General features: G+C 32.9%; 3 protein-coding genes across 3 annotated transcripts in view; 1 reads left to right on the top strand and 2 right to left on the bottom strand.

Annotated features, from left to right (window-relative positions):
- Positions 1–116: 116 nt before the first annotated feature.
- LOC125073302 (UPF0605 protein CG18335-like) lies at positions 117–16,686 on the bottom strand. Its single transcript, XM_047684082.1, has 8 exons — positions 16,541–16,686; positions 14,639–14,777; positions 14,138–14,234; positions 6,756–6,931; positions 6,448–6,610; positions 5,542–5,680; positions 816–914; positions 117–222 (listed from the first exon to the last, which is right to left on the bottom strand). Exons 1-8 carry the CDS (start codon positions 16,585–16,587, stop codon positions 153–155), a joined length of 930 nt encoding a protein of 309 aa, XP_047540038.1. The 5' UTR covers positions 16,588–16,686; the 3' UTR covers positions 117–152.
- On the bottom strand, positions 1,554–5,363 carry LOC125073296 (elongator complex protein 3). Its single transcript, XM_047684068.1, has 7 exons — positions 4,716–5,363; positions 4,408–4,572; positions 4,002–4,116; positions 3,364–3,614; positions 2,984–3,149; positions 2,139–2,351; positions 1,554–1,768 (listed from the first exon to the last, which is right to left on the bottom strand). The coding sequence occupies exons 1-7, from the start codon at positions 5,276–5,278 to the stop codon at positions 1,574–1,576; spliced, it is 1,668 nt and encodes a 555-aa protein (XP_047540024.1). The 5' UTR covers positions 5,279–5,363; the 3' UTR covers positions 1,554–1,573.
- A 2,075-nt stretch (positions 16,687–18,761) lies between the features above and the next one.
- The window catches only part of LOC125071788 (putative uncharacterized protein DDB_G0282133), a 54,207-nt gene continuing 53,075 nt past the window's right edge, over positions 18,762–19,893 (top strand). The window contains exon 1 of the mRNA XM_047682175.1: positions 18,762–19,189. The gene's annotated coding sequence lies outside the window, so the exon portion shown is untranslated. The remainder of the gene's footprint in view (positions 19,190–19,893) is intronic.

Raw genomic sequence — 19,893 nt, forward strand, 5'->3', positions numbered from 1 at the left:
AGGAAATGTAAAAAGATCATTTAATATAAGTAATGATATTATTGATTGCTATTATATAATACACAAATAAAATCATTTTATAAATGAAATGTGTAAAGTTTATTTCATAAAAAAATAATGGCTATTTGATTCACAAATTCAATAAAAAAAAATCAGGACGTAAAATCACCACGCAGCCATCTTTTCGCGTCCCGTGTATCATTTCCATACGTTTTACCAAATCTGAAAACACACAACAATTAGGTTTAAAAAATAACCTAACCTAAAAGAATCAATATTATCAATCCAAACTTAAAAAATGTATTTTTTTAAAACAACAACATTATTGGTCGTTAAAATAGATATTACTCTCAAGTCTCAAGCAAAAAATCTATACCAATATTTAAAATGCTAAAGTAACTGAATGCTGGAACCGCAAGAAAAGACAAAATACTTTTTTATAGGTACCTAAAATCTGACGACCAACTCCTAAAACGCGAGCAAAGCCGCGGGCGACAAGTAATTCTAAATAAATAAACGCCAAACAGCTGCTCCGTATTCCAGTGTTAAAACTAGGAATGATAAATAATTATCGATATTTTTATCGTTTATTTTGTTTTATATATCGATATAAAAATCCCCGTTGATTATTTAACCAGCCGATCCGTGATTATTTTAACTATTTGATTAGGGCTTTCGCTGGGAAATAACTTAACTAATATTAATAATAATCCCAATCACCGAATACCTCAAAAATAATTTCAATGTCCGTTTTTTCCATAAAACCGTATCTTAAACCAGTGTGACGTTACCTCTCAATAAGTATGATCCCTCACCTAAATACGCATCCAGGAACATGACCCGCGTAGTTCGGCAACATCCCGACGTGCTTGTGATAGATCTCCGTTGGATTGATGGACAATGGAGGGTCAGGCCTATAGGATAGGATAAAAAAGTAATGTGTTTATACAAAGTTTATAAACGTAAGGCAAGATTAAGTCTACTCTAAACATTTTTTTTTTAATTCCATGTTTACTTTATTACTGGCTGAAATGCAAAGTAACACGTCCCACGAGGTAGCAGACCTTATATACATCGAAATAAGTATTATATGAATAAACACATAAAATATTCGGTCTCAAAGATTAATTCACTATTTTGTCTCATATACATATTGACGTTGATTATTGATGTTGCTATTATAAATGCAAAAGTTTCGATGGATGAAAGTTATTACGAAATCACGACAATATCTAAACGGATCGAATAGAATTAAGCACAGAAATAATTTATAGTCTGGGATAGCACACAGGTTACTTTTTATTCCTAACACATATCACCCCCTCCCCTTCCCCTCACACGCCGGCGCAAAATAGTCATTTATAATACATTAACTTTTATAATATATAATATATTCTAGTTATTTGCTATTAAGTAAGCAACTGACGCTGCGCTATGTGTAGCGTCACCAAAAAAAGTAATCAATAATAAATAGATAAATATATTATAAATAAGAAAAAGATAAAAAACGACATCAATGGGAAAAGGTTTTACATTCAAAATAAAGACTAAAATTTTTTTTCTAAAATTTTATTCAAGCGAGCATCTTGACCATGTACGGTCCCTCGAGATGGTAGCCGATTTTCGCGTAGTAATTGCGTGTTCCAACACCGGAAATAACCGCAATCTTATCAGATCCGTGCTCTTCCAAAGCGATACGTTCCGCTTCCTCCATGAGCAACATTCCGAAACCCTGATGTTGAAACTTTGTTGGATCTCGTGCGTTAACCTAAAACAATGTTTCATATAGTTTAATACATGGAATCTTTTAAGAATAGCCATCGTGCCCAACATAACATAGGAAAATATCATTTACATGTATTAAAATGAGATATTTCAAAGTATTAGCTGATTATAACAGACAGCCATGACATACTGAATTAAATTTTTTGAAATATCTCATTAAAAAAAAAGCAGTTTGCGATGTAAAGATTTTAATAGTACCCTATCCATCCAAACCTGTTCTGCAAGTTATAGTATAATGGAAAAAAAATATAACACAACGTTTTGGGCAGTCTTGTAAAGACCAATCATTTAAAAGGTCATGTAAATCAGATAAAAGGAAATTGCAACCTACTTATATATCAAAGCATACTCACGGGTACAACAGATCCATAGACGTGAAGCTCCCGCACAATACTGCATTGTTTGAAGTTAGCATTAGGTCCCGGCTTCAATTCCGGTCTATAGGTATCTTTAGCACATTTTCTGAGTCGGAGCAGACCAACTAATATATCCTGATCCGGATCCTCATATGATAAGAATGTCTCCCAACCACAGTTGGCTACATAATCTCGTCTTATTAGTTCAACCTAGAGTAAGATATTTTTTTTTATTATATATTGTTATATTTTTAAATAAAGTTTACATACAATAAAGTAATAAACTATAAATCTCAAGTCCTGTTGAGCAAAGGCATCTCTCCTTTAGAAAGATTGTTAACTTATTGACAAACTCTGTAATTAAAATAGTAGAAAAAGTAACTACTGGGTTTCTTGGTTCTTCTCGATAGAATCTATATAAACCTTTACATTATTAAATACTGTAATATGACTATTCAATTGTGCTTTTATGAGCCCACTTGAATAAAGAATATTTTTGTTTTGGATTTTCATTGCTGGAATCAAAACACCGCATGTATAACACAGTATAGTGAATGATTATCCTCTACATACAACTTACTAACACTTATAAATGTCTACCTTTCACCACAGAGCGAGTGATAAATTGTAACTACATAATAAAGACATATTTTTATTATACTGGGTCTAATACTGGCTTTTATATATAAGAAATAATAAAAAGAATAAAGAATTTTCACATGAAATTGCATTTAAGAATACAACTATATTTACAAAAAAAACAAGTAATTTAGTCATGTCAAAGCAACATATCGAAATATGCTCCAAAAATCTAGTTTCCATTTTTCACACATCAGACATACCTCATACGGTCTAACTTTGTTGTGTATCTCTTGTATCCCCACCTCCCTTGTCCTCACATCTCGGCAGTCAGTACCCAAATCTGCCATACGAGCCAAAGCCAGCTCTCTCAGATTGCCATGCTCCACTCCAGAGGAAACCAGAGGCATAGGTATGTCACGCTGTACTCTGGAATTATATATCGCCTTAAATAAATTATTACCTTTCTAGAACAGATTATTATTAAATTATGTTAACAGGGAAATCAGTGACATAGTTTTTCATCTACTGCTTTCGAAAAATATTCAAATAGTTAATTGTTCTAAATTTTGGATTTTTAGTATGAAAATAAATTTAAGTCAAAACTAAAAATATATCTTAGATTAATTTATATGTATCATACCTGTAAACTCTAGTCCATGGTGGAACTAATGCCAATATCTTCGCAATAAGATCGACTAGTGTAGACGGTGGATAACTCCTGTACCTTCCCGTTTTCCACAACTCATAAAGCCCGGTGCCCCTAATTACCAAGGTTGGGTATATCTTGAGTCCATCCGCTCTAAAAGCTGGGTTTTCAAAGAACTCTATAAATTGCTCCACATCTCTTTCAAAGTCTACATTTGGTAAGTCGGGCATCATGTGAGCTACAATCTAAAATCAAATTCAAGATTAGGTGCAAATATTTTAAAAAGTTTTATTATAAACAAAGACTATTACTTCATTCAATTAGGCCCATATAAACACTTTAAAATTGTCATTATACAAGAATAAATAATGTTACATCAAAGCCGTTACTCTAAATTCACTAATTAAATTATTTAGGTATGTTAATCATGTATAACAAAATTTGTCGATCCTGCATGAAATGTACCTGCATCTATACAATCTTATTATTAAAGTTATTTATTAATGTTTATTACATTTTAACATGATTATAAAAAATAATTTAATTACTTTCTTTTTTAAACACTAGCATGCGAAGGAAATTAAAGAAGGTATTATATAATATACTTTTTTAAATTATTTTAAGCAACATACCTTGTATCCTGCATCTTTAGCAAGGTTGAAATTCTCACAAACTGCTTTTACTGTGTGTCCCCTGTTTGTATCTCTGGCTATATCCTCATAGACAGATTGCACTCCTATCTCCAACCTAGAGTAAAATTCCATCATTTTTAAATAAACATCATAGTCTTAAGGAAAATAATATACAGTTAACAGTAAATTCTTCAATAAAATAAAATATCCCTTAAATAAAAGAGGACATCCTCTTTTGACAAGCTCACTTATTATTTCTAATTGTTAGATGTTGTATCTGGTATGACAGGATGTAAAAAATAGCTGGCAGATATAAGCCAAAGATTGGGCTCCTATGTTTTCCAGCATTATTTACTATTTAAGCATTATATATAGGTAAAAATTAACATAAGAAGTTAATACCAACCTTGTGCAGCCATAGTTCAGCATATCACTCATGTGCCTCTGCAAGCAGTAGTCTGGCCGAGTCTCTATAGTGATCCCAATGCACTTTGTTTTAGCTTTCTCTGAATATTTCACGGCCTCTGCTACACAACTTGAAGTGTGTCCTGATAAGGCATCATGCAGATTCCTAAAATAAAATAAGAAAACCTAAATTTATTGAATTATAAATCAAAGAAGATTAATATATATAATTAGAGTTCATTTTGAGGGCAAGCATAATGATAATAATTTTAGAATTTATATCCATATCAATAATAAAATACAACTTACCGTATGAAATAATCTCTGTAATCTTCTGGCAGGCTCATAAATGTACCTCCCATCACAATAAACTCAACTTTATCCACACTATGACCGAGCTGTTTCAGCTGTTCCACTCTGTGTCGCGTCTGTAAATACGGATTGTATCGCGCCCTGATAGCTCTCATAGAAGTAGGCTCATATCCTGTATAACTTTGAGTCGAATATTCAAAATCCGAATCGGGGCCACCGGGGCAATACACGCAAATGTTACCCGTAAAATTGATATGTGGGCAACGATGAGGTTTACACATTACGGCTACGACAGCGATACCAGATGCTGTACGAATCGGTTTCGCTTTTAACTTTGGTAGCAGTATACTTTTCGAATCAGCTGGCACAGCTGCTATGATATCTACAAGCCGCGGTGAAGTTCCAAGTCCGTATTTTGACGAAATCCTCGTCTTCATCTTGTTGAGGTTAACATCTTTGCCCTGACGGTGAGCGACAAGCAATTCTTGTATAATTTCTGATATAACCATTACCATTTTCTCCTCTTTCGAGAGGTTTGGCATTATTTTCTTCTTAGTCATTTTAATGCCTTTATATATAATGTAATTAATTGAAGAAAATGCGTGTTTTGTAAATTTTGCAATTTGACATATGACGTATATGATACTTGACGGCGATGACAATGATTATCACGGACGTGACAGGTCATAATACATTCAAAATAATTATCAACATAAAGCATAAATAATACGTTTTAGTAATAATAAAATTATTAAAACATAATTAAAATCTATATCTCCAAAGAAAACCTTACTAATTTATTATTACATTAATGCACACTTACTTGACAACATTTACTGGAGCCCATTCAGTACTCTGTCTTCGTCTGTAGTTAGACGAAAAGTCACAAAGAGCCGAGTTACTCAGCTTTTTAGACGATTCGCCAAATCTTTGGAAGCCGTAGGGTACATGTCCGGCAAAACCTTAAAGAATATGTTATTTTATAAACAATTGGGTTTAATGAAACTTAAACGATTGGTTTAAATAAGGCGAATATAGGCAATTTGCCTATCGTAATTTGTAAAAATATGTATTATTAAAAAGATAGTAAAGTGACAATTTTAATCGACTTACGAACAGATTCAGAAGGATTAAAAGCCCATATTTGATTTTGAACGAAAGACTGATGAATTTTATCATACGACATTTTACGACTATCAGGTTAATTTACTAATTGTGTTTTGCCAATAATATAGACACATGTGCCGAGTAGATGGATAAATAAAAATTAAAGAGCCAAATCTTTTCTTAGACAAATAACCACCATAATTTAGTTGTTTAGTTATTATTTCCATAGTAACGACTTCAAAATAATTTAAAAAGTATTTATTCCCAAAAATAATTATTTAATATCACTTGTTTAATTAATTTATGTTATCCTAACTGATATAATCTAGGATTTAAATATTTCATGTATATAGTTTGCGTTTAATTTAATAAGAATAATAACTAACTTAAACTTCTTCTTAGTCTCGTGATAAAATCAGTCACGCTTTACACGCCTTTGCGCTCAAAGAGTTTATAAAAAATTGATGATGAAATAAAAACAGTTACTTCCATTTTTAAAATGATTACATTAAGAAAAAACGATTACCTTCTTGAATCTAGGCAACACTATACAAATATATATATCGTTCTGTAATTACATATATTAACATATTTAATGAATTAAACCTTTACTTTACTCTACCTTTCTTGATAAACTTATCCGGATTATCATTTTCCATGAAGTAAGGGCTAATAGAATGGGAGGGAGGCAATAATTTCGGCTCATCCATTGGTACATCTCTCAATATTCCTGCACATTCTGGTCTCACCACCACTAAGGGCAGCTTAAATTCCGCAGTAGCCGACTAAAATATAGGAGGACTTAATTTTATTGAGAGTCATCCGTTAACCTTTTGTTATTCTTTAATATTTCTCCATTCAATCTTCCCTCTCGCTTCCTCATTCATAATCCATCTTCTTTCTCACCCAAATAATTGATATTGAACTTACAAATCTGTCAACAAGATCCCACGGTTGTCCTTTACTTGCTTGCAAGTCCACGACTCTTTCTAGCTGATTCCGCCCGGCTCGCTGGTTCAACTGTGACTTTTGAAATTCCGATAGAGCCTCCGTTGCAGAGACCGTGTAGCGCTGACCAAAATGTGCGTTCAGCCGAGGTAAGAATCCTACCACATTAAATTAAGTAAATAGCTCGTTGATCTCACTATTTTAGAAGACGGTAGATTCCAGGTGCGGGGTTAATTAAAAGGCGCAATCCTAACAGTCTGGAATTTGGATGCTCGCGTACTATATATTGTTTCTGGAATTACGTAATTTTCACTGTTGGTCCCATACTTGAACTCACTTAAGTGAATTAGAATAACGTCCTATCTGATTATGGGAGTAAGGAGAATAGAAAGTGTACCCATTATTACACACACATTTGAGCACTTTAATCTCCTGCGTAGTTAGCCAGTCTCCATTGGCAAAAATCACTATGACTGAAATCGGTTAAGAGGACATCAGATTAAGTAGACACGAACACACAAATATTAACACCAAATAGACTTTAAGTATAAAATATTCAAATGACTATTTCGTATTTGAATACATTAATTATAGTTTGGCACAATGTTATACTATACAGTAATCTCAGTCATGTTTAACAAGTGTAATTTTTTATAATTCTAAAAAATACAAATAAAAAAAACTGTTTTAATAATATAAAAACTTATATAAAGTGATACTATTTTGAACAGAAAAAATTATGTTCACAATTATTTCACTTCAAGAAATCTTAACAATTTACTTATATTACATTTTCCGTTGTATACTGTAACAAATGGGCATCGCCCGTTTGTAAATGTGGACCGATTCAATCCATTATTTATCGAAATTCAAAATGATACGAAACAGCACGAATTTCCTTAATACTTGAATATTTCATGAGTCTGATTCCGTGAAATATATTGTTAATAATAATTGTAAACTAGATGTGGCCCGTTAGCCTGCGTGCGATCTGATAGCCAGACGTAAGTGGAACGGATAGGACATGGTCCCGTTTAGTTTTAGTTCTGTGATATGCCACTGTACACGTCCAATTTGCAGTTATACGGCTTTACAACTATCATGATTACTCGTCAAAACTGCGAATAAAATTATACGGAAATAATATTAATCATTAGTAAAAAAACATTGGCACTTGCTAGAGTATGTAGTAGTTCGCGTATATCAATTATAATTTGTAGGAATATTTAAGTGTATATGCTATTTAATATATATACATAACGTAAGCTGATCATAAGGCCCTGAGATCGAATCTCGAACCGCTCAAAAAACTCATTGGGTTTCTGGTCCGCGGATCCGTATTCTGTGAAAAAAATTCTCATTAACAACCCGGACTTGAGAACTTGGCAGAGTTACATTGACGTTCTTCCAAAGTACGTAGGGAAAAGCGTTGGTACCTTATAACGGTTTAAATTTTGCACTCGTGTTTGAATACACACTGATGCTCTATCACATGTTCTAGGCTTAATTGAAAATGATCATCGTGGTCGCAATCGTTCAGAGCAATAGCATCATCAAAGAAGAAATGAGAAACTATAAATATACTCTTAAAGTCCAAACTTATCGTAGATCATTGTTAGATTCTGTACTGGAAATGCCTCTCAAATGCCACCGATGTCGCTTCTTATATAAATTATTTCTATGTTTATGTATAAGTGCATACAGTTAAATCAGATTATAGTGATTCCGGGAACTATTTCAATAGCTTCTTGCATAATCAACGCGAATCCAATTTGGCGTTCAACAAGGTTTCTTATGAACTTAAAAGATAAACCAATAATGTGACTATTATGACAATTTATATCAAGTAGATAGCATTTCTTTGTAATGAAAAATTCATCGTGAAGGTTGGGTCTTCTGACGGAACGGAATTTTTCTACTACGGTCAAGTTGCATGCACTGCACATGCGACAGATGCAGGTTATTTGTCCGTTGATGATCCAGGATGATCGTTCCAAGATGAACTAGAAAAATAGCATTTGGTCTAGTTACTAATCAAATATTTACTATCCATATTTTTTGTTTAATCTCCTTAGTTTTATTCGAATCGATTGTAATTCGTACATTAGATAATTTAATTATGAATATTGTATAAATTTGTGCGTTGGGGTAAGATCGCACTGATTGAAACTCCAGCTGATTGGACTTTTCATATATTATTTCAAAGTTAATAGACGCTATTAGTGTCTAATGACTGGAGAAAAAAACAGTTAAAAAGTGCTCGAATCAGTGGGAAACTCGATCGGTACGACGCACTATATCCTGTTGGTGTGATTTATTACTCATACGCCTACATATTTCAAGGCAATACCGTTAAATCTACAACGACATAAGTACAATGTGTCAAACTCGCAGGTGCTAATACTATAAATCCCAACTAATATTATAAATGGGTTGAGCCGAGATGGCCCAGTGGTTAGAACGCGTGCATCTTAACCGATGATTTCGGGTTCAAACCCAGGCAGGCACCACTGAAATTTCATGTGCTTAATTTGTGTTTATAATTCATCTCGTGCTCGGCGGTGAAGGAAAACATCGTGAGGAAACCTGCATGTGTCTAATTTCAACGAAATTCAGCCACATGTGTATTCCGCCAACCCGCATTGGAGCAGCGTGGTGGAATATGCTCCAAACCTTCTCCTCAAAGGGAGAGGAGGCCTTTATCCCAGCAGTGGGACATTTACGGGCTGCTTATGTTATGTGTTATGTATGTTATTATAAATGGGAAACTAAATTCGTTTGTTACGCTTTCATTTGTTAAGTAATCAACAGGTCAACACGAACATCAGGGGTACTAAAAAGTCATTCTTTTTTTAATCTCGTAGGAAAAACGCATTACGCGTTTCTACAACACGAAGTGGGGTATATGTGAGATGGCTTGTGCTTCCTATTCCGACCGAAATACCCTGACCAGCGACACCCTCTCCGTATTTTCTACGGCCGTCAAGGGAACACTTTCGCTTGCTACCGTGACGTACAGAAATGGAAATAAGGCAACCTAAACGGGTGGATCAAGCAGCGCGTGGAAACTAGTTTCATATAATATGACTTCATTGGATCAGTATTCTGTAATTTCAACATTAATCCATTTACGGTCATCAATCTTAAACGACTCATGTTTTATTACAATGCATGTAGTAAATTAAAGTCACAGCTGTCTGTACGTATGTATGTACGTGTGCATGTAAGTGATAACCTTATTCTTATTTTAACTCTTTTTCAAGGCTTAATCATCTTAAGCAGATTTTGAAGGAAAAGTTTTTTTTTTGTACAATTTACTAATGTTATGAAGATGTTTATCGGTCGAGTTAGGTGGTAGGTCTTTGTGCAAACCCGTCTAGGTGGGTAGCACACACAGATATTCAACCCCCAAACAGCAATACCTACTTATTATTATACTTATATTATTGTGTTCCGGTTTGAAGGGTGAATGAGCCAGTGTAACTACAGGCACAAGAGACATAACATCTTAGCTCTCAAAGTTGGTGACGCATTGTTGTGATGTAAGGAATGTTTATTATTTCTTACAGCACTTATGTCTATGGGTGATAGTTAGCACTTACCATCAGGTGGTCGGTCTATTTGACCGCCCGCCTATATATCACATAAAAATAGTTAAGAAAATAACGTTCGTGTTATATTCGAATGTGATATGCGACAGTTAGTATAATAATTATAACATATAAATAAAAGAGGTATCAAAATATCGTTTCAATATTACTAAGTCGGTTATCAATATTTCACGAGTGAGATCAGAGATGAGTTCTTACAGAAGAGAACTGTTCTTCTTATAATACCTACAAAAACGACACCAACTTCAAACTGACCCAATAAATTGAAAGTTGAGAATTAACTATTTATTACTAATTTTCCCCCTCGTGTTTGGTGGGGGAGGTTCAGTCGTATGTTTTATTTATTAAAAGTAGTCTATGTCCGTCCTTGGGATACAAGTTGGCTTCAAACAAAATTAAATTAAATAAAATATCATCAAATTTACATCAGTGGTTTAACCGTAAAAGACAAACAGACAACTATAAAGCTATATATATTTTATAAAGCATTTACGATTAAACTAATAAAAACTTCTCTATTAAAAAATAAGCCAAAATTGAAATAAACTTCAATTGATAAATCATCTTAAGAATTCAATCTGGGATGTTATAATCTCAGGAAATTAATACATTCTGACCAGTTCATTAGGAACATGAGTCAGCTTGTGAGCACTGAATCACCGAGTCCAGTAGCAACGTTCCGAAGTACATTTTACCGGTTAGCTCTAATACAGTAAGTAAATATTATTAACCAGATAAAAAAACTCGAACAATAAAAATTTTATCACGGGCTAATAATATGTACTACTTATAAAAAAAAATGTTTGAAATATGATACCACCGTATCAGTAAGTACCTACACTAAACAAACTAGAATCAACCTTAGGTAAGTGTTCGAAAATATAATCAGCTAGGTACCCGTACAGGCTTCGCTTGAGTAAAATAAGTCTACAAAAAATGTTTATACTGTTATACATATAACTCTATTGGCTTAAATGACGCTAGTAAAGCTCACGGCATGATTTATCCGACATCTTAACGGGCCTCGCGCCGTCATATTTTAGTCAGTTTATGTAAAGCCTTTAATTATACATCTGAATTATTTATATATTATATATATATATTTCATTCCTTTCGGACAGACAGACAAACAGACGCGGCGGCGGGACTTTGTTTTATAATACGTAGTAATATTGTATTACTATCACGCCTCTTGCTTCGTATATGTTTTACATTACATTATAAGGGCATCCAGAAATGACCATACTTAGCTACTCGCAGATAGATACATAGTTTTGACGTTCTGTCAAATATATGTCCCGTATAATAATAAATACAAAGACGGTCCCATCCCAGTACTTTTTTAGTGCTAAATTGGGCAAAATCGTCCCAATGAAAAACATACCGTATGTTTCGAATTTGATGAATCGCATTTCATTTGACGTAAAACCATAACGACATAAACGGCTGCAATTTGTAAGGAAACTAAAATCAAAAATAAAATAAGATATTCTTTCTTATATTCTTGTGACGATTGACGACGACGACGTTAGGACACGTGGATATTAACTGTTATTTGTAGAATCAAAGTTTCGAAACCACCCAAACACTACTGAATTTTCATGTGCCGAATTTGCATCTCGTGTTCTGTGTATAGGAAACCTGCATGTCGTATCCTCTACATCATGTATATTCACCAAACCGTATTGGAGTATTTTCTCATTGACAAGCTATAATTGTACTTTTTTTCCTACGTACAGGAAAATATTCGAACAGATTATAACATAATATATTTTATAACAGATAAACGACTATCAAAACTTTATCTTATCGCGTTTAAGATTTGAATTATAGCATAAATATTTTTTATACTAAACCTTTGTTGTTTTGTTTAAAATCAATATTAAAATCGATTATAAGCATGTCAACATTACAATAATTTCGATGCCTTAGATTCATATAATGTTGCTTAAACTTAGATACAAGATATATACCTACACGGTGGTTAGAACGAAATACATATTAATAAATATATTATGAAAATTGAACAGTTACTTATTATTACTATTGACCTATTTATAATCAAAGGCACGTCCTTCCACATTTTTTTTAAATAATCTTAACAAATATAGCATTTTTTGCTGTCTGTACTCTTAATCGTCACACGCACACTAAGATATCTTTGTAAGCAAGGTCGTCACTGATTCATACCAATATAATAAACATAGAATTTAACGTAGAGCGACACGTCTTGGTGATTGATGATTATCAAGACACGTCCCTCCACGTTATACAATTTAAATATAATTAACAATTGAAGAAAACATATTTAAACTAAATTTGTTACAACTAAAAACGAAATTGACTAAAAAAATTCTTCGTTTCGTTTTAATCACAGATAATATTTGTGTTCAAAATCCTTGTCATATATTGGGGTCAAGTCATCCAAGATTATGTAATTCACTGTGATGTCCACTTATCGTTATCTCATTTCGTATCCGTCAAGATCTTGTATCACACGTCTTGGTTGCAAAATTTGTTCCTTTGCTACGTTTCCCTCGATAATATTTTATTAAAAATATATGTTATTATGTATCTGTTTGAGACTTCAACATCATTGCAACTCGATGGCCCATACGCACTTTTATGCCATTTAACAATCGCTATTTCAATTGGTATACAACATACACAGTTATGACAACGTATGACAATAAAATATAAGATTAAAATAATCAATAAATCTTAATAGTGTTTTGATTGGTATAATTTAATATCCTGATCACTGGTTAGAGCAATGTTCACTGTAACTGCGACTTTTGCTATCACGTATTCAATCTAATTTAATGATAATCAAATCAAACCAATGTTATCAGTTCTCTGAATCGCTGTGTTCCGGTTTGAAGAGCGAGTGAGCCAGTGTAGTAACAGATACAAGGTATATATAACATCTTAGATCCAATGTTTGACGTATCATTGCCGGTATGGAGTGGTGTATATTATCCACAGTAGCGGTATCTAAGGAGGGTGGTGACCACTTGCCACCAGGTGTACCATTTTCTCGATAAAATAATTAAACATTTTTTGTTCGTGCAGCGTTTTTATAAACAATCAACTCGTCTGCTAATAGTTATACACTTATATTGTGTTTGTATGGGGCCGTTGCGTTTTAATCCTTTTTTATTTATTAATCTGGATCGTAAATATAAATAAAATAGTCGTAAAGGGCATAAGACTATAAGAAGAGCGAATGGGTCCCATTCTGATGTCTAGACTCTCGACCATCTTTTGAGAGTAAATACGAAAGGGTGCTCACGCAAGTTTCAGGGCACTATCTATTTTAATTCAAATATAAATCTAAAAATAAAATCAGAATTGCATTTTGCAAATACATGACGACAGGTTGTTCAATAAAAAAGTATACATCAATTACGATATTCGTATCCGTAACCTAAACAAATTGTTTTTTATTTTAAAATAATCGGGCTTTATCCTCTTCATCTGTCTACGCGTTACTGAACGAACGATTCGGGTAGTTGAACGTGTGAGAGGGACAAAGTAGACGGCACCATGGAACCGCTGAATGCACACTTTTCTTTTCCCAACAATGATAACTGGAGTACTACTACTACACTACTTGAGCAACGGTACCGTGTTTTTTTTTAGAGGATTATATATGCAATATTTATCATTTCACATCTAAGTACCTACGATATAAATTGGTCCTTCGAGCCGGATACACCATAGTTATCAACATTGTAATTAAGATAATCTCACCTTCGTATCCTGGTATCATCGGATGTTTGTACACTGGGTCGCCGTTACGGAATCTTGCGTTAACGACATCAACTGCAGCTTGCGGCGGACGATATACCTGATAAAAGTAAATACTGTAAACATGCTATTACAAAATGCCTTCACAAAATACTTCAGCGATTTCTTCCATAAAATTAATTTATATAAATCAGTATCTTAAATATATCACGAAGAACAATAGAACGTTATTTTTAAACATCACACTTTTCTATATAAAATCGACGACTTTCCCAAAAACATTTTTTCATTTTGTTATTTTCGAGGTCACTTTATAATAATACTGTTAGGAATATATCACATTCATTAGTCACATCACACATATTTCATTAGTAATAACTGGTAATCTTCTATTTGACTAAATAACATTGTCTTTAACCAGTTCTATGGTTATGTAGTAATAATCTTTAAATAGTGTAAATAATAACTAAAAAAACTAACAAAACAACTTTAATGATCATATACCTGGAAATCATCAGCAGTCCTGTCTGATAAAACGAGCCTCTCGGAGTGGTTGACGCTGGGGTCCAGGAGGATCTTGTGAGTGGTAGATCCATATGTATCACCAATACGATACTTATATTCTGGACAGTGGCCCGTGTAACTGAAATTATTTGTTATTTTTTTTTAATGGTCCGACATTTTCATTTCCTATGTTTCCAATCGTACGAGATACTCCCGATAATTGGCGAATAAGATCTAGGCCTAAATGAGTGGAGTACTTCGACCGTCGCGACATTTTTGTCAAAGTATGTGTGTTTGTTTTCTTTAAGACAAGTGTTGTGCGCGTCTATATTCTTATTTCATAATAATTTGTTAAATTCATTTGTTTTTATTACAATTTTTTTTTTTTTGAAATTACAATATCATTCCCTCGCTTTATTATTTTTTCTTTATCATTTAAATACTTTAATCTTTGTTGATTTTTGTAGTTGTTTTTTTTTTTTAATTTAACATTAAAACGCACCACAAAAAATTATCGCTTGCCAGTTGCCATACAATTTAATGGAACGCCACACACGGCGCAATTATAATTAGGTATATAATATCATCGATAGATAATTTATAAGTAATTGAGAGAAGATTTTCTAGAAAATTCTTGACTTTAAGTGCAATAACACAAAATAGTAAATATATGAAAACATGCTAAGACATAACATTAATACCCATCATCGTGTGGTACGTATTTAACAGTTGTTAATTCAGGGTTACAATAATTCAAATCCACAATAAACGTTGATGTTTATTTAATATACGTGACGAAATAGTAAAGAGAAATCGTAATTTCGTAATACGTCCGCGGAAAGGACATTTATCTTGGGATCAGTGACAAGCGACACATCAATATATCACGATCGGTATATTATCTCATCGTTTCGTATTTTTCAAATTTCCCAATCCCTTTATCGTCTGTGACACGTTCAACGTAATTTTTGTGACATACTTACTCTTAAAGATCAGAGTCCAGTTTTACAAAAATATCGAATTAAAAAAAAGGTCACCTGCGAATCGGACATGGATTCAAAAAGATTTTGTCCAATCATCGTACAAAGAGAAGAGAAACGGGGACAAATTATTGTATTCTTCGTTAGGTACGATAAAAGAAATGTAAGAAAAATTAAAACTAATGGAGTAATCATGAAAACTTCATACTCAATAAAAATGCATAAATGTCTGAGATACAAAAATAAACACAATTTAAGAAACAAGCTTTTATCAAGTCCATAAACTACAGTGCACTGTAGAACTTGCTTGAAAGTCAGTTACAGTTTTTACTTAAATTTTTGTTTTTCCAAATAAAGTCATAAAGTCAACGACTACAATCACAGCTAAACCGATTGATTATAATGGCAATAATTATACCGGTATCAGAGCAGAAAATGATGTTTTGTTTCTAAAACACAGCTTGGTATTTTATGAAAGAGTTATAAAAGTAGTGAGTCGAGTGACAGTGCAAGTATTCTAAGAACTGTATATGCTTATTAACTCTTTAACGATAATATTTTCAATAATGAATATAGATGATTTTTACTCTTTTATCAATTATTTCTTCTAAAAAGTGAATAAGTTTAAGGCATAGCCATTATGACATACTGCCACTAGACTGGTCAGCCCCAGAATTTTCTAACTTAAATATAATTCACAGTAGATTTTTTATTTTTTACTAGGTACATACCATAAGCTAAGCATTCAAACCAATTTTTGTCTCAATAGCAAATTGTTCAAAAACTAACAAAAAAACAACTTTTGTTTTAAAGTTTTATTACCCAGGACGTTAAAGACGACTTAACAATCTTAATTAAGATCTTAAATCTCTTTGTTTACTGCGTTGGGTTTCAAAGCGTAAAAACTAAAATTACTACGAACCCGGGTATATAGTGAGGCTGGGCAATGCTGACCAAATCCAACGCCATGGTTTTATAAAATTTACTTTACTTTGAAATAATATTAACTCATAATTTTTTCAAAATGATTATTAAGAAAACTTGAATTCTGCAATTTACGCCATGTATTTAAACTTATATGATCAAATTTGATAGTTGTTGTTTGTCTTGTCACAAAACTGACAAATGTTTTATTTTTTGTTATAGTTTTTATACCAACCTATATTTAAAGATTGTACATTAAATGTGTTCACGTAGTAAATTGGTACTGCCCATTAAATAGAATAATTGATTCACACAACATTTTTATTAATTTTTTTTTTTTTTTTTTATTTAAACAAGCACACTTACAACATACATATTAAACATTTACAGCAAAAGCGACTATATTAAAATATCAGATATGTACGTCAATGACAAGTGCACATAACATATACAAATTACAAACAGTGTACAATTAAAATGTCCACACATTAATTCAAAAATAAAACAAAAACATTACGCAAAAATCACAAAATAAAAACAAAAAACATCACTACATAAACTTAGGAAAACTAATTAACTTAGAGAAGAAAAAAACAAATAGTCGACAACTTTTCGTTTGAATACATGAAACGAATCACAAAATGGGTCCAGACCTGGCAACTTTTTGGAAATTTCATTACAAAATCTTGCCAATTGCACCACGGGAGACTGGGATCCAAGATTAGTTTTAACGCGCGGGATGTGAAATGTGTTCGGAATAGAATTCCTTGGGCATTTATAAGGAACATTTAGAAGGAAGCGTTCGACTAGGCCACTGTACTGAATATCACCATTAAGTATTTTATGTATTTTATGTATTTTTATTTTAATTTTAAAAGTATCATACGTTCAGAAATTATAACTCGATGCACCAAGTATGAAATAGAGGTCATAATCACCGCCGAGCACGAATATAATTTTAAAGACTAATAAGCACAAGAAAATTAATTGGTGCTCGCCAGGTTTGAAACCGCAATCATCGGTTAAGATGCACGCGTTCTAAGCACTGGCCCTCCTCGACTCGTAAGGGGATCTACCGACGAAATAAAGTACACGCGACCTCAGCAAACTTTTATTCTCACGCAATAAATTTTCTTTATTAACATGAAGTATCTAATTATGTAATTAGACTTTTTTATACAATTAATCGCTTATTGTTAAATGAAATTAATGTTAGGTAAAACTTATTTAAGTAATAGTTTTTCAATCTTTATATAATGTTTTGCTCTTCTATCATCGAACTAACATTATAGATTGCGGTCAAGAGCAAATCTATACTCATTAAAAAAGATAATAACTCGTGTACCTTACAATACCCGTGATAGCTGCTAAAGTACGTTATAGTTGTATAATAAATAAACACATGATTTTCCATTCGGCCTCCATTCATTTCAGAAGTAGGTGACAAAATGTATTTTTATTTAATTAGGTAAAGATAGCTCATTAATTCGGTAGTATGTTGAGGTAGTATAGGATAACTCTTCATTTTCATTTTTTTTCTTGTATCTGATACAGGCCTTTCCCTCTGCGCTATCGATAGCGCTCATAGCTCCGGGGTCCCCACAGGAGTGCGAGGGTGATTTGAAACCTCGTCGCACTTCTCTCTAGTGCATAAGGCAGCTCAAGACTATCCTGAGAGCAGTCCTCCACAGGTCCGTCTGCGAGACATGCGAAATAAGACATGCGAGGTCCACAGCGTCCATGTGCCAGAGTATCCCCCTTTCTTTTAAGTTTTAAGCCTTGGGTGTCAGGATTGTGGATTGGCCGCGACGACTGCTTCGCCATATCCACCGAGCAAGATAGGACCTTTCCCGTTCTCGTTTCACTATCTGCTGCTGGACCAGAATACGGTAAGTCGCCGTCATAATTTTATACAAAATAAAAATAAAAAAAACCATATACTTGTCTTATATGTGTAAGTACTAAGTACATAATATAATTTATGTTATTTAGGTAAAAAGTCAATAATATTGTATAAGTATCCTTTTTTTTGTGTTATGTTATTTTAAGCTACTAATGGGGTAAAGCTAAATTTCCACAAAATATATTAATATTTGTAGTCAAGCAGGTATCCTAATATCTTCGTTCAATTTTGTTCATCACACTTCACCATTCACGTTGCGCCGTTCGTTCGTTACGCGGTTTGCGTTCGCTCACCACCGGCGGCCGACGCCATATTGGTTAGAACTACAGGGCTGAATAGGTGTGTGTCGATGGCGCGCTCCGTAAAGTGACAGACAGTTAACGATGAAACAAACTTTTTTGACTTACAGTTTCATAGTGTTTTTATTTATTTCAATTCGTAATAACAGTGACGTGCAAGTTTGAAATAGTTTTATTTTATAAAGAAGGTACAATAATCTTAGGTCGATCGAGACTTCGGCGGGTTGAAATGCAAACATTCCATAAAGAATGTTGAACTTAGCTTTTTTTGTTCGTTGCCGCTTTTCAATACATTTTGAGTATTTTTGTTTTTTTAAACCTATGTAAACTGTCTTCTCGGAACTGAGATTGGTACTTTGCGTGTACCCAGTGCTATTGTTGTAGTGTTATAAAATATTGTGTACTCAAAGTCGGCATTTAAGCGCGGATTACCGAAACATTCAAGGTAAGAGTAACTTGCTTTATAATATTATGTAAAATATAATTGTTATTATCGTAATTTTTATGAGCGTAATATAAAAAAGTAATTGGATTTCTTTTTAAATATTTGTAAACAGTAATATTCGACAATACTTATCGAAATTGTACATTTTAAATGCATATATTTTTTAATTAAAAATTAATAATCACATATAACTCCAGTATTTTTAAATATATGTATACATTTTAATTACACTCGTAAATTACAATTTAATAAATTAGCCCTAAAAGTTACGTCACATTAACAAATCGGAGTTAAAGCGAGCCATTCAAAAACATTCACAAATATTACAAACATAAATTAAGTTTGAGTCACGCAACACCCTAAGCAATGTTAAGTTACACTTACAGGGCCCTTCTTATGTAGCGAAGTAAGTAAATATGATGCTTTACTCAATGTTTTCATCATGGATTTATACATACACGTTTAATCCAGATATAACACGAATAAAACCTCAGGATACAACTAGTTACGGTTTTATATCAAGAAGAAAAAAACAAAACGCTTTAAAACACCTCGTGTGTGACTATCTGTCACAGGCGATTTTTTTATTAATATTCGTCCGGTTGTGATTTGATCTGTCTACTTTTACAACCAGTTTTGACGGTACAACGGGCATGTATACTCGGTTCGATTTTGGTTGAGCAATGAGTTGTTGAACAACAAAA

The sequence above is a fragment of the Vanessa atalanta genome, chromosome 2 (genome assembly GCF_905147765.1).
Source record: "Vanessa atalanta chromosome 2, ilVanAtal1.2, whole genome shotgun sequence".
Classification (NCBI taxonomy): Eukaryota; Metazoa; Arthropoda; class Insecta; order Lepidoptera; family Nymphalidae; genus Vanessa; species Vanessa atalanta.